At 47.5% G+C, this 23,649-nt stretch overlaps 1 protein-coding gene across 1 annotated transcript; it reads left to right on the top strand.

Moving 5' to 3' along the window:
- Window positions 1–17,375: 17,375 nt before the first annotated feature.
- Window positions 17,376–20,228, top strand: LOC124703568 (alcohol dehydrogenase 3-like). Its single transcript, XM_047235779.1, has 9 exons — window positions 17,376–17,663; window positions 17,745–17,881; window positions 18,003–18,049; window positions 18,622–18,947; window positions 19,038–19,120; window positions 19,230–19,305; window positions 19,380–19,441; window positions 19,532–19,627; window positions 19,717–20,228. The coding sequence occupies exons 1-9, from the start codon at window positions 17,630–17,632 to the stop codon at window positions 19,993–19,995; spliced, it is 1,140 nt and encodes a 379-aa protein (XP_047091735.1). The 5' UTR covers window positions 17,376–17,629; the 3' UTR covers window positions 19,996–20,228.
- Window positions 20,229–23,649: the final 3,421 nt, after the last annotated feature.

Here is a 23,649-nt window from a genome sequence, read left to right as displayed (position 1 = left end):
GAGGATCTGCGACTTGATGGTTGTGCGCGGCTCCTAGATGATGGTGTGGGCGGCTAGCTCCAGGGCCCACTTGGCAACCAGGCCATTGGCGTCCTTGCTGCCGATGATTTCCGCCAAGGGTGCTGTGGCCACCACCTTGATGGGGTGCTCCTGGAAGTAGTGCTTGAGCTTCTTGGCCGCCATGTATACGCCGTATGTGACCTTCGGTAGTGGGGGTAGTTTTGCTTCGTTTGGGACAGCACTTCGCTAAGGTAGTAGGCAGGCGGCTGGACCCATTGCTCCTTGCCGGCTTCCTTGCTGGCTTCCTTGCGTTCCACCACTAGGAAGACGCTAACCACACGATTGGTGGCAGCGATATACAACAGCATCGGCTCCATTGAAGCCGGCGATGCGAGGATGGGCGCGGTTGAGAGCACGCGCTTTAAGTCACGAAAGGCTTCATCCGCCTGCGGTGACCAGGCAATTTGTCCGATTTCTTCAGCAATTGGTACAAGAGCGGTGCCTTCTCTCCCAGCCGGGTGACGAAGCGGCTCAAGGAGGCCAGGCATCCGGTGAACTCACGGACGTCCTTGAGGCCGCTGCGGCGGTTCCATCTTCTCAATGGCGATCTTTTACGGGTTGGCTTCGATTCCTCGCTGAGAGACGAGGTAGCCCGGGAGTTGGCCGGGCGGCACGCCGAACGTGCATTTGGCCGGGTTGAGGCTTCATCCGGAATCTTCGCAGATTGGTGAAGGTTTCTCTCGAGTCATCAAGGAGGGTAGGCATCTCCTTGGTTTTACAACGACATCATCCACATATGCGTGAACATTTACGCCGATTTGATCCTGCAAACACTTTTGCATGCACCTTTGGTAGGTGGCGCTGCATTTTCAAGCCGAATGGCATAGTCGTGTAGCGGTAAGCGCCATACGGGGTAATGAGCGAAGTATTTATTTGATCAGCCGGATTCAAAGGAATCGCGGTGGTAGCTGAATAGGCGTCTAGAATAGACAACGAGTTCACGGCCGGCGATCGAGTCTATAACTTGATCTATGCGCGGCGGGGAAAGGGTCCTTCGGGCACGCCTTGTTGAGGCTGGTGTAGTCGATACACATGCGCCGGGAGCCGTTCTTCTTCAAAACCAGGGATGCGGGTTTGCTAACCGGTCCGGGTGCGGCACTTCCATGATGAAGCCGTTGCGAGCGAGTGATGGCGTGTAACTCACACGTTCGTTGGGAACCCCAAGAGGAAGGTATGATGCGCACAGCGGCAAGTTTTCCCTCGAAAGAAACCAAGGTTTATCGAACCGGGAGGAGCCAAGAAGCACGTTGAAGGTTGATGGCGGCGGGATGTAGTGCGGCGCAACACCAGAGATTCCGGCGCCAACGTGGAACCTGCACAACACAACCAAAGTACTTTGCCCCAACGAAACAGTGAGGTTGTCAATCTCATCGGCTTGCTGTAACAAAGGGTTAACCGTATTGTGTGGAAGATGATTGTTTGCAAGAAAACAGTAAAACAAGTATTGCAGCAGATTTGTATTTCAGTATAAAAGAATGGACCGGGGTCCACGGTTCACTAGAGGTGTCTCTCCCATAAGATAAAAGCTTGTTGGGTGAACAAATTACGGTCGGGCAATTGACAAATAGAGAGGGCATAACAATGCACATACATGTCATGATAAGTACGGTGAGATTTAATTGGGCATTACGACAAAGTACATAGACCGCCATCCAGCTGCATCTATGCCTAAAAGTCCACCTTCGGGTTATCATCAGAACCCCTTCCGGTATTAAGTTGTAAAACAACGAGACAATTGCATTAAGTATGGTGCGTAATGTAATCAACAACTACATCCTTAGACATAGCATCAATGTTTTGTCCCTAGTGGCAACGACACATCCACAACCTTAGAACTTTACGTCCTTGTCCCGAGATATCAATGGAGGCATGAACCCACTATCGAGCATAAATACTCCCTCTTGGAGTTAAGAGCAAAAACTTGGCCAGAGCCTCTACTAATAACGGAGAGCATGCAAGATCATAAACAACACATAGGTAATAACTTGATAATTAACATAACATGGTATTCTCTATCCATCGGATCCCGACAAACACAACATATAGCATTACGGATAGATGATCTTGATCATGTTAGGCAGCTCACAAGATCCAACAATGAAGCACAATGAGGAGAAGACAACCATCTAGCTCACTGCTATGGACCCATAGTCCGGGGGTGAACTACTCACTCATCACTCCGGAGGCGACCATGGCGGTGAAGAGTCCTCCGGGAGATGAATCCCCTCTCCGGTCAGGGTGCCGGAGGAGATCTCGAGAATCCCCGAGATGGGATTGGCGGCGGCGCGTCTCGGTAAGGTTTTCCGTATCGTGGCTCTCGGTGCTGGGGGTTTCGCGACGGAGGCTTTAAGTAGGCGGAAGGAGCGCGCGGGGGCCACACGAGGGCCCCACGCCATAGGTCGGCGCGGCCGGGGCACGGGCCGCGCCGCCCTATGGTGGCGGCGCCTCGTGGCCCCACTTCGACTCCTCTTCGGTCTTACGGAAGCTTCGTGGCAAAATAGGACCACAGGCGTTGATTTCGTCCAATTCCGAGAATATTTCGTTACTAGGATTTACGAAACCAAAAACAGCGAAAACGACAGCGGCTCTTCGGCATCTTGTTAATAGGTTAGTTCCAGAAAATGCACGAATATGACATAAAGTGTGCATAAAACATGTAGATATCATCAATAATGTGGCATGGAACATAAGAAATTATCGATACATCGGAGACGTATCAGCATCCCCAAGCTTAGTTCTGCTCGTCCCGAGCAGGTAAAACGGTAACAAAGATAATTTCTGAAGTGACATGCCATCATAACCTTGATCATACTATTTGTAAACATATGTAATGAATGCAGTGATCAAAACAATGATAATGACATAAGTAAACAAGTGAATCATAAAGCAAAGACTTTTCATGAATAGTACTTCAAGACAAGCATCAATAAGTCTTGCATAAGAGTTAACTCATAAAGCAATAAATCAAAGTAAAGGTATTGAAGCAACACAAAGGAAGATTAAGTTTCAGCGGTTGCTTTCAACTTGTAACATGTATATCTCATGGATAATTGTCAACATAGAGTAATATAACAAGTGCAATATGCAAATATGTAGGAATCAATGCACGGTTCACACAAGTGTTTGCTTCTTGAGGTGGAGAGAGATAGGTGAAGCTGACTCAACATAAAAGTAAAAAGAATGGTCCTTCAAAGAGGAAAGCATCGATTGCTATATTTGTGCTAGAGCTTTTATTTTGAAAACATGAAACAATTTTGTCAACGGTAGTAATAAAGCATATGAGTTATGTAAATTATATCTTACAAGTTGCAAGCCTCATGCATAGTATACTAATAGTGCCGCACCTTGTCCTAATTAGCTTGGACTACTCGGATCATCGCGATACACATGTTTTAACCAAGTGTCACAATGGGGTACCTCCATGCCGCTCGTACAAAGGTCTAAGGAGAAAGCTCGCATTTTGGATTTCTCGCTTTTGATTATTCTCAACTTAGACATCCATACCGGGACAACATGGACAACGAGATAATGGACTCCTCTTTAATGCATAAGCATGTGGCAACAATTATTATTCTCATATGAGATTGAGGATATATGTCCAAAACTGAAACTTCCACCATGAATCATGGCTTTAGTTAGCGGCCCAATGTTCTTCTCTAACAATATGTATGCTCCAACCATTAAGGTGGTAGATCTCTCTTACTTCGGACAAGACGGACATGCATAGCAACTCACATGATATTCAACAAAGAATAGTTGATGGCGTCCCCGAAACATGGTTATCGCACAACAAGCAACTTAATAAGAGATAAAGTGCATAAGTACATATTCAATACCACAATAGTTTTTAAGCTATTTGTCCCATGAGCTATATATTGTAAAGGCGAATGATGGAATTTTAAAGGTAGCACTCAAGCAATTTACTTTGGAATGGCGGAGAAATACCATGTAGTAGGTAGGTATGGTGGACACAAATGGCATAGTGGTTGGCTCAAGGATTTTGGATGCATGAGAAGTATTCCCTCTCGATACAAGGTTTAGGCTAGCAAGGTTATTTGAAACAAACACAAGGATGAACGGTGCAGCAAAACTCACATAAAAGACATATTGTAAACATTATAAGACTCTACACCGTCTTTCTTGTTGTTCAAAACTCAATACTAGATATTATCTAGACTCTAGAGAAACCAAATATGCAAACCAAATTAGCAAGCTCTAAGTGTTTCTTCATTAATGGGTGCAAAGTATATGATGCAAGAGCTTAAACATGAGCACAACAATTGCCAAGTATCAAATTATCCAAGACATTTTAGAATTACTACATGTAGCATTTTCCAATTCCAACCATATAACAATTTAACGAAGAAGAAACTTCGCCATGAATACTATGAGTAGAGCCTAAGGACATACTTGTCCATATGCTACAGCGGAGCGTGTCTCTCTCCCACAAAGTGAATGCTAGGATCCATTTTATTCAAACAAAACAAAAACAAAAACAAACCGACGCTCCAAGCAAAGTACATAAGATGTGGCCGAATAAAAATATAGTTTCGGGGAGGAACCGATAATGTTGTCGATGAAGAAGGGGATGCCTTGGGCATCCCCAAGCTTAGACGCTTGAGTCTTCTTAGAATATGCAGGGGTGAACCACCGGGGCATCCCCAAGCTTAGAGCTTTCACTCTCCTTAATCATATTGCATCATACTCCTCTCTTGATCCTTGAAAACTTCCTCCACACCAAACTCGAAACAACTCATTAGAGGGTTAGTGCACAATAAAAATTAACATGTTCAGAGGTGACACAATCATTCTTAACACTTCTGGACATTGCATAAAGCTACTGGACATTAATGGATCAAATAAATTCATCCAACATAGCAAAAGAGGCAATGCGAAATAAAAGGCAGAATCTGTCAAAACAGAACAGTCCGTAAAGATGGATTTAATTGAGGCACCAGACTTGCTCAAATGAAAATTCCCAAATTGAATGAAAGTTGCGTACATATCTGAGGATCACTCACGTAAATTGGCTTAATTTTCCGAATTACCTACAGAGAATTAGACCCAGATTCGTGACAGCAAAGAAATCTGTTTCTGCGCAGTAATCCAAATCTAGTATTTACTTTACTATCAAAGACTTTATTTGGCACAACAAAACATAAAACTAAGATAAGGAGAGGTTGCTACAGTAGTAAACAACTTCCAAGACTCAAATATAAAACAAAAATACTGTAGTAAAAACATGGGTTGTCTCCCATAAGCGCTTTCTTTAACGCCTTTCAGCTAGGCGCAGAAAGTGTATATCAAGTAACATCAAGAGATGAAGCATCAACATCATAATTTGTTCTAATAATAGAATCATAAGGTAACTTCATTCTCTTTTTAGGGAAGTGTTCCATACCTTTTCTTGATAGGAAATAGATATTTAATATTACCTTCCTTCATATCAATAGTAGCACCAACGGTTCGAAGAAAAGGTCTTCCCAATATAATGGGGCAAGATGCATTGCATTCAATATCCAAGACAACAAAATCAACGGGGACAAGGTTATTGTTAACCATAATATGAACATTATCAACTTTCCCTAAAGGTTTCTTTTTAGCATTATCAACGAGATTAACATCCAGATAACAGTTTTTCAATGGTGGCAAGTCAAGCATATCATAGACTTTCTTAGGCATAACAGAAATACTTGCACCAAGATCACATAAAGCATTACAATCAAAAATTTTGACCCTAATTTTAATGATGGGCTCCCAACCATCCTCTAGCTTTCTAGGAATAGAAGTTTCAAGTTTTAGTTTCTCTTCTCTAGCTTTTATGAGAGCATTTGTAATATGTTTTGTGAAAGCCAAGTTTACAGCGCTAGCATTGGGACTCTTAGCAAGTTTTTGTAAGAACTTTATAACTTCAGAGATGTGGCAATCATCAAAATCTAAATCATTACAATCTAAAGCAATGGGATTATCATCCCCAAGGTTGGAAAAAATTTCAGCAGTTTTATCACAGGCAGTTTCAGCAGTTTTAGCAGGTTCAGGTAATTTTGCGCGCTTTGCACTAGGAGTAGAAACATTGCCAACACCAATTATTTTACCATTGATAGTAGGAGGTGCAGCAACATGTGAATCATTAGCATTGCTAGTGGTGGTAATAGTCCAAACTTTAGCTACATTTTTCTCTTTAGCTAGTTTTTCATTTTCTTCTCTATCCCACCAAGCACGCAGTTCAGCCATTAATCTTATATTCTCATTAATTCTAACTTGGATGGCATTTGCTGTAGTAACAATTTTATTTTCAATATCCTCAGGTTTAGTAGCCATTTTATTAATTAAAGAAGATTGTGATGCAGACATGTATGAGATTCGGTTTTCAGCATTTGCAAGTTTAGTTTGCAACCCGTAAATCTCCATATTCAGATTTTCAAGTTGATTTCCTATATTCTTCAACAAGGTAGATTGTTCATTCATAGTTTTAGTAAACAATTTATTTTGCTCATATTGTGATTGCATAAAGCTCTTGGTAGATCTTTCAATTTCTAACATCTTTTCCTCATTAGGTGAAACATATCTACCATAAGAATTACCATTAGCGGGATATGGCCTAGAATTTTGAGCAACCAATGAAGCTAACGGAACATTATTAGGATCAACATTAGTCCTACCATTCACAAGCATAGACATAATAGCATCAATCTTATCACTCAAGGAAGAGGTTTCTTCAACGAATTTACCTTCTTACCTTGTGGAGCTCTTTCCGTGTGCCATTCGGAGTAATTAATCATCATATCATCAAGAAGCTTTGTAGCCGCCCCCAAGGTGATGGACATAAAGGTACCTCCAGCAGCTGAATCCAATAAATTCCGCGAAGAAAAATTTAGTCCTGCATAGAAGGTTTGGATGATCATCCAAGTAGTCGGTCCATGGGTTGGGCAATTTTTAACCAAAGATTTCATTCTTTCCCAAGCTTGAGCAACATGTTCATTATCCAATTGTTTAAAATTCATTATGCTACTCCTTAAAGATATAATTTTAGCAGGGGGATAATATCTACTAATAAAAGCATCCTTGCATTTAGTCCAGGAATCAATACTATTCTTAGGCGAGAGATAGCAACCAATCTTTAGCTCTTCCTCTTAATGAGAAAGGAAACAATTTTAATTTAATAATATCACCATCTACATCCTTATACTTTTGCATTTCACATAGTTCAACAAAATTATTAAGATGGGCAGCAGCATCATCGAACTAACACTGAGAAAATTGCTCTCGCATAACAAGATTCGATAAAGCGAGGTTTAATTTCAAAGAATTCTGCTGTAGTAGCGAGGTGGAGCAATAGGTGTGCATAGGAAATCATTATTATTTGTGGTTGTGAAGTCACACAACTTAGTATTTTCAGGGGTGGCCATTTTAGCAGTAGTAAATAAAGCAAACTAGATAAAGTAAATGCAAGTAACTAATTTTTTTGTGTTTTTGATATAGAGTGCAAGACAGTAAATAAAGTAAAACTAGCAACTAATTTTTTTGTGTTTTGATATAATGCAGCAAACAAAGTAGTAAATAAAATAAAGCAAGACAAAAACAAAGTAAAGAGATTGGGAAGTGGAGACTCCCCTTGCAGCATGTCTTGATCTCACCGACAACGGCGCCGAGAAAAAGAGCTTGATGGCGTGTAACTCACACGTTCGTTGGGAACCCCAAGAGGAAGGTATGATGCGCACAGCAGGAAGTTTTCCCTCAGAAAGAAACCAAGGTTTATCGAACCGGGAGGAGCCAAGAAGCACGTTGAAGGTTGATGGCGGCGGGATGTAGTGCGGCGCAACACCGGAGATTCCGGCGCCAACGTGGAACCTGCACAACACCACCAAAGTACTTTGCCCCAACGAAACGAGTGAGGTTGTCAATCTCACCGGCTTGCTTTGTAACAAAGGGTTATCCGTATTGTGTGGAAGATGATTGTTTGCAAGAAAACGAGTAAAACAAGTATTGCAGCAGATTTGTATTTCAGTATAAAAGAATGGACCGGGGTCCACGATTCACTAGAGGTGTCTCTCCCATAAGATAAAAGCATGTTGGGTGAACAAATTACGATCGGGCAATTGACAAATAGAGAGGGCATAACAATGCACATACATGTCATGATAAGTACGAGTGAGATTTAATTTGGCATTACGACAAAGTACATAGACCGCCATCCAGCTGCATCTATGCCTAAAAAGTCCACCTTCAGGTTATCATCCGAACCCGTTCCAGTATTAAGTTGTAAAACAACAGACAATTGCATTAAGTATGGTGCGTAATGTAATCAACAACTACATCCTTAGACATAGCATCAATGTTTTGTCCCTAGTGGCAACAGCACATCCACAACCTTAGAACTTTCTGTCACTGTCCCAGATATCAATGGAGGCATGAACCCACTATCGAGAATAAATACTCCCTCTTGGAGTTAAGAGCAAAAACTTGGCCAAAGCCTCTACTAATAACGGAGAGCATGCAAGATCATAAACAACACATAGGTAATAACTTGATAATTAACATAACATGGTATTCTCTATCCATCGGATCCCGACAAACACAACATATAGCATTACAGATAGATGATCTTGATCATGCTAGGCAGCTCACAAGATCCAACAATGAAGCACAATGAGGAGAAGACAACCATCTAGCTACTTCTATGGACCCATAGTCCAGGGGTGAACTACTCACTCATCACTCCGGAGGCGACCATGGCGGTGAAGTGTCCTCCGGGAGATGAATTCCCTCTCCGGCAGGGTGCCGGAGGAGATCTCCAGAATCCCCCGAGATGGGATTGGCGGCGGCGGCGTCTCAGTAAGGTTTTCCGTATCGTGGCTCTCGGTACTGGGGGTTTCGCGACGGAGGCTTTAAGTAGGCGGAAGGGCAACGCGGGGGCCACACGAGGGCCCCACGCCATAGGTCGGCGCGGCCGGGGCACTGGGCCGCGCCGCCCTATGGTGGCGGCGCCTCGTGGCCCCACTTCGACTCCTCTTCGGTCTTCCGGAAGCTTCGTGGCAAAATAGGACCACGGGCGTTGATTTCGTCCAATTCCAAGAATATTTCGTTACTAGGATTTCGAAACCAAAAACAGCGGAAAACGACAAGTGGCTCTTCGGCATCTTGTTAATAGGTTAGTTCCAGAAAATGCACGAATATGACATAAAGTGTGCATAAAACATGTAGATATCATCAATAATGTGGCATGGAACATAAGAAATTATCGATACGTCGGAGACGTATCAAGGAGCCGGGCGATTTCTTCACCGATGGCCTTCCTTCTCTCTTCGGCGAAGCGCCTGAGGGGCTGCTTCACCGGCTTGGCTTCAGGCCTGACGTGGAGGTGGTGCTCAGCCAACTCCCTCGGTACACCCGGCATGTCCCTTGGAGACCATGCGAAGATGTCCCGATTCTCACGGAGGAAGCTGGTGAGCTCGCTTTCCTATTTCCTGCTCAAGCCGGCACCGATGGTGACGAACTTGTCCGGCTGCGCCGGGTCGAGCAGGATCTTCTTGGTGTTGTCGGCCGGCTGGAAGTGAGTCGTCCCAGCCGGGTTGCTCACAGCCGGCATGTCCGCCTGCGCGGCCTTAGCCAGGGCGACGGCGTCGTGGATGAGCTGCTTCTCGGTGGCGATGACCAGCGTCTGGGCCATCTTGGAGCTCTGCGTGGCGCAGTCCATGGAGCGGCGATAGTCGCCGGCTATCGTGATGACCCCTTTTGGGCCAGGCAGCTTCATCTTCAGGTACCCGTAGTGGGGCACCGCCATGAACTTGGTCGGGGCTGGCCTGCCCGGGGAGCGCGTGGTAGGGACTCACGAGGTCCACAACCTCGAACTCGATCCTTTCGGTGCGGAAGTGATCCGGCTTCCCGAACATCACCTCTAGCGTGATCCGGCCGATCGGCTGGCAGCAGTGGTCCGGCACGATGCCATGGAAGACGGTGGGGGTGGGACGCAGCTCGGCTTCTTGGATGCCTAGCTTGCGGGCGGTGTCGCGGTAGAGGATGTTGATGCTGCTGCCCCCGTCGATGAGGACGCGCGAGAAGTGCACGCTGCGCCGAGTCGTGCCGATGGTGGGGTCGAGGACCATGGCGTAGCTGCCCGGGCAGGACAGCGGGTGTGTCGCGGCGATCAAAAGTGATGGCCTGTTCTGACCAGTTTAGGTACTGGGGGACCGGTGGGATGATTGCGTTGACCTCGAGGGAACGGCTCTGCTGACTCGTCTTGTCCTCGGGCTCGGAGGTGAAGATGATGTAGGTGGCATCCTCGGCCAAGTAGCGGCCATGCTGCACTTGGTTAGCCTCGTGGTGCTCGAGGTTGGCGTTCTCTACGCCGGCTTGGCCACCCGGCCCGCTGGCTGGAGGAGGCGGCGGTGGGGGCGGGAGGGGTTCGCCGCTTGTCATGAAGTGGCAGTCGCGGGTGGTGTGGTTGGAGGGGTTCTTGCCGCTGTGGTACTTGCACGGCGAGTCGAGCATCTGCTCGAAGGTGTACTTCGGCTTCCACTGCCGGTCTTGCTTCTGGCGCCGGCTGCCGCTGGCGCCGCATGGTCCGACACGGCTGCCACATGGGCGGAACCGTACCGGCGGTCCGGCTGGTCGCTGTGCCGCTTGCCGCGGTAATTATCCCGCCGGCTGCCATGCGAGCCGCCCTCGGCCGGCTTGTGCTCGGCCGGCTTGTTGTTGTCCCGTCTTGCCGGGGCCGGTGAAATATCAGCCGGCGCCTTGCCGGCTTCCTCAGCCAGCGCGTACTTGTCGGCGATGGCCATCAAGGCGGCCATCGACTTGGGGTCGCTGCGGCGTAGGTTGTGCCACAACATGGTGTTGGGCCGGCAACCTCCCATGAAGAAGCTGATGGCTTGGATCTCATGCACACCCTCGCATGAGTTGCGCATTTCGCACCAGCGCGTCAGGTATGCGCGGTCCGTCTCGTCCGGGCCCTGCTTGCACATCTCAAGCTGCTGAGGGCGACCCGGCCGGCGATAGGTGCCGGTGAAGTTGCTGATGAAGGCCTCTTCGAAATCCAGCCAGCCGTTGATGCTGCCGGCTGGCAGGTTGTTGAGCCGAGTGCGGGCGGAGCCGACCAGACATCGGGGGAGTAGCGTACCGCCCGGCGCTTGTTGCCCCGGGCGATGCCGGCCGCGAGTGGAATAGTCCAGCAGCCAGTCCTCCGGCTTGGCGGTGCCGTCGTACTTGGGGGTGTCGCGCGGGAGCTTGAAGCCGTCGATCATGGGCTTGTTGGCGATGCGGGGCCCGAAGCACTTTGGGCCGGCTGGCCCCTCTTCTTCCGCGATGCGCGATTCGACCAGCCGGTCGAGGCGATCTCGGGCGTCTGCCGGCTCGATGCGCGGGCCCAGCCGGGAACGTGCCGGCTGGCGAGCGCCGCTGGCTTCTGGAGCCGGCCGGTGCGGGCGTCGAGGCTCGGAGTTTTGCTCCTGGTTTCGGCTTGGTGGGGCCCGGCTGCGGCTGCTGCCGCCGCCTGGCTGGCGGCTCGGCCGGCTTGAGCTCGCGTGCGTGGCGCGGGAGTCGTTGCGCCGGCTTGGCGCTGGGGAGATGGACTCGGCCGTGTCCCTGGCATTGCCTGCGGCACCACGAGCGTGAGAAGCTCTAGGATCTTGGGCGTACCTGGGGTCCTTCGACTGCCGGTTGGCAGCCTTCACCAGCTCAGCCACCCGCTCGGTCTGGCGGCGTAACTCGTCGCCTTCGAGGCGGTGCAGCTCTTCTGCGGCGGCTTCGGCCGCGAGCATGTTCTTGTCGGGGGTGTTGTAGAGAGGCAGCTCCATTGACGGAGCCGGCGCGTCCGCGCCGTCGCGGTCGATCTCGGCGCCTAGGTCGCGGCCTCTGCGGCGGATCTGGCCGGCTCGGCTGGGGTTGTCGCCGCCTGGGGTGAGGCCGTGGGCGCGGTTGTACTCGCGCTGGGTGATCTCCCACTGGTGCTTAGCAGCAGCCAGCTCCTCGGTCTGCTTGAGGAGGAGCACGCGGTGCGCCTCCAGGTCTGCCTCGACGGTGGCGGCGTCGGCGCCGGCACCGGTTGTGAGCGGAGTGCTCAGCTTTGCCCGGACTTCTTCCAGCCGGGATGGTGGTGGTGGCGGCTTTGCGCCTGATGCGGATGCATGCCCGCCGACGTTGCGCTCCAGGTCGGGGCCGCGGATGCGCGTGGACTTGGTGGGCTGCTCGTCGCCGGCTGCCATGACCTCGTGCATAATGCAGGGGCTGGCGGTGGCAGGGCTGGCGCCGGCTCCAGGGGGAGGGCTTGCGCAGCGCAGGATCTGGCGCGGATAGCGCGGTGGTGCGACGGTGGCGACGTAGACGTCGAAGCCGCCGAAGCTGATGATGTCGCCGCCGGCAGGAAATGGCCTGTCGGCGAAGCAGCCAGCGTTGTCGCTGATGCAGTCGAGGGAGCCGAATCTCCAGATCAAGCCTGAAGCGACCCGCTTGCCGGTGGTGATGGTGAGGCCCGTCCGGATGATGACACCGGCCGCGGACGCTGAAGGCCCCACGGTGGGCGCCAAATGTCGTGGTATCGTCACGGCATATGCCATAGGGTGGATAATCGAAGGTGGTTCCTAGTGATCTCACGGCGGTATCCGGATGCGGGTATGGGCACGAGCGACACGGCGACGTACCCAGGTTCGAGGCCCTCCGATGGAGGTAACACCTCTACTCCTGCTATGTGTGTATATGATGATATCACAGTACAATGGTGCTCCTAGAGCTGTATCCGGCTGCTCCTGGGAGGCTAAGGTAGACGAAGGTCTCTCTCACAGGGCAGCGCAAAGACTAGAATGAAGTAAGAATCATCGATCGTCCCCCGCACGAGGGGGGTAGCCCAGCTTATATAGGCGCTGGCACTTTACATAGAAGTCCCTATGGTCTATTGGCCGGCTTGGCCGGCTCCGGCTTCCGCTCCTTCCCGAGGCGTTGACGTCATGGAGCCGTTGAGGCGTAGTGGCCTGTCCCGTCCGCCAGAGGGAGTCAGCGGCATGGCGAGGAGATGTCCCTGTCGCCATCATGTCCTGTAGCCGGTACGGACCATCGTAGGCGATGATGGCCTGTCCGCCGCGTGGCACTGTTGCTCTACAGTGCCCCGCGTTTTACGGTAAGTGAGGTCAGCGTGGACCTTTGAACCCGGACCACCTACCCAGTTCCTTCTCAGGCAAGACTCGCCAGCCTCGAGTCGGTCCGAGGTATAGACCCCAGTCGGATATGGCTTGTAGAAGCCGGCCCAGCCACTGCGCAGATGGCCGCAGCCAGGCCGACTAGGACTTAGAGCCAGCCGGCTTCCGAGGCAGCCGGCTGCTCCTCAGCCGGCCTTTGCCGCGAGCCGGCCAACCTCTAGCCGGCTGCTCCACGTCCATTGCCCTACCCGGGGTCTTCCCCCCGACAATTGAAAAAGCAGAAACATGCAAAGCAAGGTAACATAGGCCTCATAGTATGAGGACATATGGAAGAGATGTTTGATCAGAACTTATGGCATGGTCATGTTCACTCACGCCATAGGTTCTGATCAATCATCTCATCCATAGTATGATCCCTGGATATAATCATCGGCATAGTTCACTCACAAACAACACAAGTAAAAGTTCAAATAGAGGTGTACTTAGTTCAAACATTAGCAGAATCTCCCAATAGGGTACATTACAAATGCTACTTAGTGTACATTACAAATGCTACTTAGTGTACATTAGACATACTACTTAGTTCAACCATTAGTAGAATCTCCTACATTACATCTCTAACACATTCATCACTCATCACAAATAGCCCCGATCCTCTTGAGCTTTTCCTTGTTTTGAAAATTCAGTTTGAGCAGGTTGTATATGTGATACTCTAAATTTCTCTTTTCATCTTTAAGACCCTGTTTTTCGGCCAGCTACACCTTTCTTTCTACCTCCCATTTATGTTTCTTAGACCTCATAACTTGTGATTGAGTTCTCACCACATTCTTCAGCATATCAACCTCATTCTTCAACTCATCCAGCTCATGTTGCGCTCGGGTCTGAACAAACTAGGACTACTCGGCTTAATCTTTCGCACACAAATCACAACATGCGAAACCCCTACTGATTGCAGCACAAAAAACCCTTACCCTCTTTGCATGTACAACACAATCATATAGTTTGAGCAATCTCAATCCGATCTAGAATGGATCTACCATGATTGCAAATTATATTAATAGATCTAAGAAAATCACAACCATGAAGAGCAAGCAATTGACACGAACAAAAAGCAATCATCTAATAGAACCTAATCCTAATGGAAACCCAAGCAGATCTAATATACATGTCGTAACAAATGGTGAAGCACGGCGTGTTGTCGCAGAATGACAACAAAGATAAGGAAAAGATGAGCTTACCTCCATTGTTCAGGTCGAGGACGAGGTCGAGGTCGCGGCCGAATTGGAGATCCAGGTCCCGCGTGCGGTGCATGTTGCGGCCGAGGTCACGGTCGTTCTCATCGTCGTCTCCTCCTCCGGTCCCGCTCCTCCTCCTTGCGATGGATTTTTTGGCGGTACAGAAACCGCCCTGGTGATGTGACAGTTTGGGGGGGGGGGGTGAGAGTGAAGAGGCGAGTGAGAGGAAGGAGAGGAGGACGGTGAGGCAAGTTATGACGTGTGTTCCTGAAGGGACGCGTCGTTTCCCTCTCCCTTCCCAACGTGTGCAACCGTCTCAAGAAAACTGGCCAGACTCCACAACTATGGTCGATTTGGCTGTTCCTCCCGGGCCTGGCCCGGAGGTGCTTTAATACCCGGTTTATGCAACAATAGGGGCGAGTCCAGGAAATCAAACTGCCCGTTTTTCGAACCATCCCATGCGTGGCTCTGCCGCGTGATCCGGCGCGCTGATGCGACCCGACGAGCCACATGACGAGGAGCGGTCCCCTTCGTAGTATTGAGCGTCCCAAGCCTCCTCTGATACTGTCTCCCATGCTGAAACACCGGAGGCTGCTCGTGTGAGGTGAAAAACGACGAGACGCCTCCATCTGTGTCCCTGCCTGCTGCACCATCAGTTGTTGGTCATTATGCGTCTTCACTGTGGCATTGAGAAGCCTAAGGAACACACTGATGGAACAATGTCATGGAATTGTGTCCTTGCAACACATGTTGCATCGAAGGTTACACATGAACCCCGTGATTACAAATAGGCACAACACATTCCTCATTGGCAAGATCATATGGAGGCTGAGTTCTCCGCTCTACAGGCTAATGGTACTTGGCGACTTGCCCCTCCTGTTCCTTGTGTGAACATGATTGATTTCCATTGGATCTTCAAGGTCAAGCTTCATGCAGATTGTTCCATTGAGCTCTACAAGTCACACCTTGTTGACAAAGGATACATGCAACACTATTGTCTGGATTATGATGAGACTTTTAGTTCTGTGGTCAAGCCTACGCCAATTCAATTATTGCGCTCTATGGCTCTTTCTCACAGGTGGCACCCCCGTCAGCTTGATATCTAGAATGCTTTTCTCAATGGTTTCCTCGATGAGCAGGTATACTTGCGTCAACCTCCTAGTTTCACTGATTCTAGTAAGCCTGATCATTACTATCATCTTGTCAAGTCCCTGTATGGAGTGAAGCAGGCCCCTCGTGCTTGGCATGCTCACCTTAGTTATGTACATGGCTCCTTGGGGTTCTCTCCTCCAGCGCTCAGATGTGACTCTCTACTTGCTGGTGGTATATGTTGATGATATTATTGTTCTCAGTTCTATTGCAGCTGCTATTTCCAGGTTGATCAGTTAGCTTCGATCTGCGTTTTCTGTTAAGGATCTTGGTGTCTTGCAATATTTCTGGGGATTGAGATTTCCTTAACCTCAACTGGCACTCTTCTTCTTCGACAGTGCAAGTATGCTCTGGAGTTTCTTTCTCGTGTTGGTATGTTGAAGTGTACTCCAGTGACTATCCCTATGACGTCCTCTAATCGTCTTTGCAGCAATGATGGTGATGTTCTTTCCTCTGAGGAGGCTCGTATTGTAGCATTGTTGGTGGCCTTCATTATCTTACAGGGACATGTCGTGACTTGTCCTTTTTGGTTAATAAGGTGTGTCAGTAACTTCATGAGCGTCGCACACCTTATTGGTTTGCGGTCAAGCGTATTCTTCGCTATGTGCGCCACACCATTGATTATGGTCTGCAGCTTCGGTCCTCCACCTCTACACTGCTCTCAGCGTTCTCTGATAGTCTGGGCTGGCAGTATGGATGATCCGCGATCCATGGAGGATATGCTATCTTTTATGAAGAAAACTTGACCGCATCGAGTGCTCGCAAGCAGTCTACTATCTTGAGGTCGAGCACTGAGTCTAAATATAAAGCTTTAAGCTAATGCTACAACAGAGCTTGTGATCATTGTTGCAGGAGTTTGGTGTTAGTCAAGTCCGACCACCAGTTCTATGGTGCGACAACACTGGTGCAATGTATTCTAACCTAGATTTTTTTAGCATGGACGAGGCATATTAAAGTGAACTTCCACTTTGTTCGTGAGCGTGTTTCTCAAAATCAACTGCAAATTCGATTCATCTCTTAGAAGGATTAAGTTGATGACATTTTTACAAAGCCACTCCTTTTACCATTGTATAAGCATTGTAAGCATAATCTCAATCTTTTACTAGTTGAGATTGAGAGAGGGTGTAAAAAGTATATGATACGTATTTGTAGTATGTACACAATATATAATAGAAAGAAACCTACCCGAGGTGGCACGTTGGTTCGGCCCAATCGCTCACACGATTGCTACTTCTTTCACTGATGTTCAATATCCGTGGTTCAGAAACAGGAACACGTTCACCAACAACAGGAATGAAATCGAGAAGGCGACATGTGATGTGCCACAACAGCGAGTACACGATTCTAAATTCCAAATGGGCAGCAAGTCAAGCTGCTCTCTATGCTAAAGCGACAGCAACGAACCTATCCAGCTCACGATGTGACCTAGGGTGCCCAGGTGCTGAAGATAAACTACAGAGTACATACGACGAAATAAAAGTAGACAAACACAGGGAGCAGATGTTTGATTTAGTTGGGCGTGTGCACCTGTCAAAGCAAAGAGTGGAGTGCATGATGTTTTTGACAGAACTATACAATGGAAAACCGGCAGATGCAGAGAACCGTGAGCCTTTCAGCAAGGTGACGCAAGAGGTGGTGGCCGTCGCTGCAAAACGATGGGACAGGGATGCTATTTCCGCCGCTGGTTTCCACGGTCGCCGGGTCCTGCTCCTGCCCCGGTTTTGATCTCGCCAATTCAGCCCCTTCATGTCACTACGCTTTCCAGTGTCCATACACTACACGGGGCCGTTGTCTGAAACCGGCAGAGGCGCGCGCAGACAGAGCCGGGCACCCCTGTTTCGTCTACCTTCTCCAAGAAAATTATTTCCCCACTTGCACTCCAAGCAAATCTTATTAATTGCTCGTTGATTCCTCCGGCACCAGCATATATATACAGGCCTCGCCTCGCCTTCCTCCCTCACCAACGCATAACCAACGAGCTACGTAGTAGAGAACCCAGCAAAGATCGATCATTCTCTCTGAATTCGTGAAGGTTGAAGCTAGCGACCGACGGCGATGGCGACCGCCGGGAAGGTGATCAAGTGCAAAGGTTCGTTCCTCTAATAGTCCGATGAACTCTATTGGGACTGATATGGAGGTCTAACTGGTTTCCGTTCTTCCGTGATTGCAGCGGCGGTGGCATGGGAGGCCGGAAAGCCGCTGTCGATCGAGGAGGTGGAGGTGGCACCGCCGCAGGCCATGGAGGTGCGCGTCAAGATCCTCTACACCGCTCTCTGCCACACCGACGTCTACTTCTGGGAAGCCAAGGTATGGCACATTGATCGGACCATAGTTTCAGTTCTCCCAATTCCGTAATAATACTGGACTAATGGTGATTGAGACATGGATCACTGCCTAACTTGGTGTGGATCTGTTTGGTTTTGTGCAGGGACAAACTCCGGTTTTCCCTAGGATCTTAGGACATGAAGCTGGAGGGTACGCATCCTATCTGTCTCTGTCTTGTTGTGTTACAGTTTTTTAATTGATTGGTGAATATTGAATCATACTCACGTTGGCTTCTAATTAAAGTCGTCCTCAACAATCTGGAAAAAAATATAGTTATCCTGAAGAATCTCAAAATCTAGTCACCCTCAGTCCTTATTTGTCAGTGGTTTTAGATTGACAAACTATATGCATCGATCAAGTGTCTGTATTTTATTGTCATGGGATATAACAATACCAACGGTCGTCAGACGACACAAGCTCACATAAAGTGCAGTGTAGTATAATAAGGTTTTTCTCTGATAATTTTTTCTTGTGTCCTCTATCTTCTTGTTCTCCTAATTTTTTTTTTCTGTACCACAATAGTAATTCGTGAAGAAAGTAACAATCACGTAACAACAGTATCCACATCTTGTGACGTACCGATTACCAACTGACTAATTTCGTTGGCGGATGACAATTCTTTTCAACTGGACAGTATGCTGCATTTAAATAAATTTTATCTTTGCTCTCCATTGTTTATCTTTTGTACTAACATTTTCCCCTAAATTATTTGTTCCTGACAGCATTGTTGAGAGCGTCGGAGAGAGTGTGACCGAGCTGGTGCCGGGTGACCATGTCCTCCCGGTCTTCACTGGAGAGTGCAAGGATTGTGCTCACTGCAAGTCAGAGGAGAGCAACCTGTGTGACCTCCTCAGAATCAACGTGGATCGTGGCGTGATGATCGGCGACGGACAGTCCCGCTTCACCATCAACGGGAAACCGATCTTCCACTTCGTCGGGACCTCCACCTTCAGCGAGTACACCGTGATCCATGTTGGGTGCCTTGCCAAGATCAACCCAGATGCGCCCCTTGACAAAGTTTGTGTTCTCAGCTGTGGTATTTCAACTGGTAAGAGATGGCTTCACATGACACTGTCTCGAAATAAATCAATATGAATATGACGCGTCAGTTAGTTACTGAAATGCCTTTTTTCTTCAGGACTTGGTGCGACGCTGAATGTTGCGAAACCGAAGAAGGGTTCAACAGTCGCAATTTTTGGTCTTGGAGCTGTTGGCCTTGCTGTAAGTGATCCATGATCAGTTACTTCCACAAAATATGATTTCAGGTTGATGAGAATCGTGCCATATAACCATGACTAACTTATGTACGCTTTTTCCTTCTCACGATCAGGCCATGGAAGGTGCCAAGATGGCTGGGGCATCAAGGATCATTGGTGTGGACTTGAACCCTGAAAAATATGAACAAGGTACAGTTTGTCTTATGGAAATACAAGGATGCTTAGTACATGTTTTCTTATACAACATCTCCATCATCTTTCAGCTAAGAAATTTGGATGCACTGACTTTGTGAATCCAAAGGACCACACCAAACCCGTCCAAGAGGTTTGTTTGTTTTTTTAGTAACATTTCTTTCTATGTTCATTACATAGACAAGCTTGTGCCAAAAACTGACGGTTCACTGATGATTTCCAGGTGCTTGTCGAGATGACCAATGGTGGGGTCGACAGAGCCGTCGAGTGTACTGGCAACGTCAATGCCATGATCTCCGCCTTCGAATGCGTTCACGATGTAACATACTTCTCAGTACACCTAATTATAATCTTTTCTCCTATGGTCTATTCTGCTTTAAACTGAATCCTGAAATCCGTCGGATGCAGGGGTGGGGCGTGGCCGTGCTGGTGGGCGTGCCACACAAGGAGGCGGTGTTCAAGACTCACCCAATGAACTTCCTCAACGAGAGAACACTAAAGGGCACCTTCTTCGGTAACTATAAGCCGCGCACTGACCTCCCTGAAGTCGTCGAGATGTACATGAGGAAGGAGCTGGACCTCGAAAAATTCATCACGCACAGCGTGCCATTCTCGCAGATCAACACAGCCTTCGACCTGATGCTCAAGGGGGAGGGACTGCGCTGCGTCATGAGGATGGACGAGTAGATCGATATTATTCCTCATGCAAGAGAAAAAAGTTCAAAATATTTTTCCTTTGACTAATTAATAATCTACAATCTTAGTACTAGCTAGTCGCAAGATTTTTGTTGGTATGCACATTTGTGTATCCTGCGTCCTCTTAGTTTGATGGCAACAGAAGTTTGTATACCTGTCCTTACCGGACGTACTGCTTCAAGATATCATAATGTTGTCTTTTTATTTGAAACATTATTGTGGCACCTTTATTCTCAATTTTCTTATTGTGACACCATTCGGTATTTTTTTTTTGCAAAAAGAAGGTAAAACCTTCTGGTCTCAGCTCAATAATTTTATTCATAAAAAGGCATAGTATATGCAATGGACTGCAAATGACAGGATGATGATAAGACATGTAAATTGAAGACATACGAGTTAAGTTACCATTTTCCGGCAGCAACATCTTCAACTGGAAAAATGCAGTCACACCCATGTCGGCTAGTCCAGCTTGTGACGATCCACAACCGGGACAAGGATTCTCCTAAACCAAACAAGGGCAGAACGTCGAACAAAGACACCTTCAACTAGGTGATAAGTATGCAAGTGTAAATCTGTTTGGGTTAACAAGTAAAAGCCAGATCGCGGATTTTCACCTCAACACATGCAACAATGTTCCGATCACCATCTTGATGGTGGACCTTCCGAGAGCTACGAACCCAGTTCACAACTTGAAACCCCACTAGTACAGTAAAGACATTTTGAGACACGCACCAACCTCGCTTAGATCATATGGATCCAACTAGCATGGAGAGGCTCTCTTGCCTCCAATTCCGGAGAGCGTGCGGTGTGGTGCCTGCGTGACACATGGAGGCGAAGATCGAAAACACATTAACAGGGCATCTACAATTCGTCGGTGGAGATTGGATGAGGGGACCGTTGCCGGAATCGCCTCTAGATTGCTCCACCCACTAGTACAAACTCGCTACTTAGAGACGGTCCCTGAAGGCGGTTTACCATGAAAACGAAACAAAATGGCTATGCTAAAAATACCTGACGGCCAAGATTTTAGACTTGTCTCTAAAACTTTTAGAGCCGGTTGAAACTGGCCACCGTCTGGCGTTTTTTCCCTCCTGAACCGGTTTTAATTAAAAACCGTCTTCTAAGAGATTCCCTGGACGGACGTCCATGTTGGCCATCTCCAAAAAATATGGGTAATATTAATAGGGCACACCTGGAGCTCAGGCGACTTAGAAATCTAAGCCACCTGACCTCAGCAGTTCACTAACTTACGTATTTGTTTATGCAGTCAATTCTCGAGCGATACTGGTTCGCTCTTCATGGGCTGCGTTGACCATTTGAATTTTTTGTTGTTTGGATGGTGGCTCTTGGGATTGCATTACATAGGCCTACATATAAAACACCAGAAGGCCACCGAAGCAACAACAAAAAATGCCCATTTTTGTACTAAATTATTACGTGAGGTTGGCCATTTTCTCCTTAGCTCAAAAATGCATGCTCTTCTTTTTCACTAGAAAAATAATTACTACTCATGTGCACTTAAATTTTTTTTAGTTGCTATCCAAGTGCAATTGCAAAAGGGTCATTCGCAGCGAACATGCAATTAGAAAAATCTCAATTGCAACACATGTGCAAATAGAAAAAAATATCAGCTGCAACCCACATGCAACTAAAGAAAATCTCGGTTGCAACCTATGTGGAACTAGAAAATCTCGGTAGCAACCCGCGTGCAACTCAAAAAAAACTATGCAACTGGAAAAAAAAAAACTCAGTTGCAACCCACATGGAAGTGGAAATATCTTAGTTTTAACCCATGTGTAGCCAAAAAATTTCAGTTGCAATCCACATGCAACTCGGAAAATCTCGGTTGTAACTAACATGCAACTGGAAAAATCTCAGTTGCAACTCACTGCGAATGAAAATGATATCAGTTACAACCACTGTGTAACTAGAAAATGTCAGTTGCAACCCATGTGCAACTGAAAAATCTCAGTTGCAACCAATATGTAACTGGAGAAATCTCAATAGCAACCAATGTGTCCTTAAGCTAGCACAAAGCATGACGTAATCCAACGTTCAAAGAATCAGCATACACTTGCACGCCGAGGGAAAACGCGAGCCAAAATGGCAGTAGTCTGCACAAATCTTAACGGTTGCACTTGAGTTGTAACTAGCAAAAAAAAATCCGGTTGCACCATGGTTGTAACTAGGGAGAAACTAAGATACTGCTAGTTGCACGTATATAGAAGCTGAGTTTTTTTCCAGTTACACCATGGTTGCAACTGTGAAAAAATAAAAAAATTCAGTTGCACATGGGTTGTAACTTGTATTTTCCCGCTTGCAGATGGATTGCAACTAAGTTTTTTCTGGTTACACATAGCTTGGAACTGAGATTTCGTTACAGACGTATCGGAACTGATATTTTTCCAATTTGACATAATTTGTAGCCGAGATTTTTTCACTATGACAGTGCCTCAATACATGCATGTAAAATCCCAGTTTGAACACATCGTATACTGAGACTCAACCTCAGTTTGGACACATCGTATACTCGGCTCCACACCCTTCTTGTAGAAGGTAAAAAGTGAACGCTGGGTGAAAGAAAAAAAAACGCCACAGACCAAACGAAAGGCCATCTACCACAAAGCCCATGCTTACAAGCAACACCAGACAACACCGCACCACAAGAAGCAGCGCAGCCCACGACAAGAAGCAACGAGCGCCTTGTACCACCAGCGGCACAGCTAAACGACAAAGGGCTGCACGCATCTTAGCACAACAAATTCAACGGCATATGAGTCGACTGAGATTTAATAAATCTCAGGCGCCTGAGAATTAGCAATTCCGATATTAATATGGGTACGCTACCCCGCTCCTTATCCCCTCCCTTGACCACAGAAATGTCGCCTTTCTGTGACGCATGTGGCCAAATTCGCCATAGAAAGAAGCATTTTTGTGGCGTATGGACCTACATGCGCCACATAAGTTTTTTCAACCGTCCACGCATCCCCTCGTGGATCCTCTTTTTAGTGTTCAAAAAATAACAGAAAATTATAAAAACTTAAAAAAAATATTTGAACTGTACTTATATTAAGCGGTATACTTGTAGGGAAAATTAACAAATTTGAATTTCGATTTTTTCCAAACAAAGCGTAGAAAAAGTTAAAACGACTTTTCTGGTTGCATACGAAGTCAAAAAAATACGCATAATATATCAAAATGGAGAAAATTCTACAAACAAATTAAATGGCTTAAGGCCGTTCTGAAGGTTACAGAATCGGCAAAATTCGAAAAGATTTAAAAGTTACGGCAAAGTCAAAAAATTTCCTACAAAAATAAAAAAATTGATTTTTTTCTGTGGCGCAGCAAATGGACATGCACCACATAATCGTTAGGTTAGAATTTGAAATCCGGTGGTGCCCTTGTCCCTCTCTCTGTTCACCTCCTCCTCCTCTCCTCCACTTCACCTTTCCTCCACTTCCCCTTCTCTTCTTCTCCTTCCTCTTCTCCTCCCTCTTCTCCTCCACCTCCGGCCTCCTCCACCACCCGGCGAGCTCCTCCTCCACACCCGATGACCTCCTCCTCCTCCTTCTCCTCCGGCGACCTCCTCCTCCTTCGATGACCCCCTCCTCCCTACCTCCGGTGACCCCCTTTGGCCAGCCTCCT

This window comes from Lolium rigidum, chromosome 3 (genome assembly GCF_022539505.1).
Source record: "Lolium rigidum isolate FL_2022 chromosome 3, APGP_CSIRO_Lrig_0.1, whole genome shotgun sequence".
NCBI classification, from domain to species: domain Eukaryota; kingdom Viridiplantae; phylum Streptophyta; class Magnoliopsida; order Poales; family Poaceae; genus Lolium; species Lolium rigidum.
Note: the sequence above shows the minus strand (reverse complement) of the source record. Positions and strands in the feature narration are given on the sequence as shown.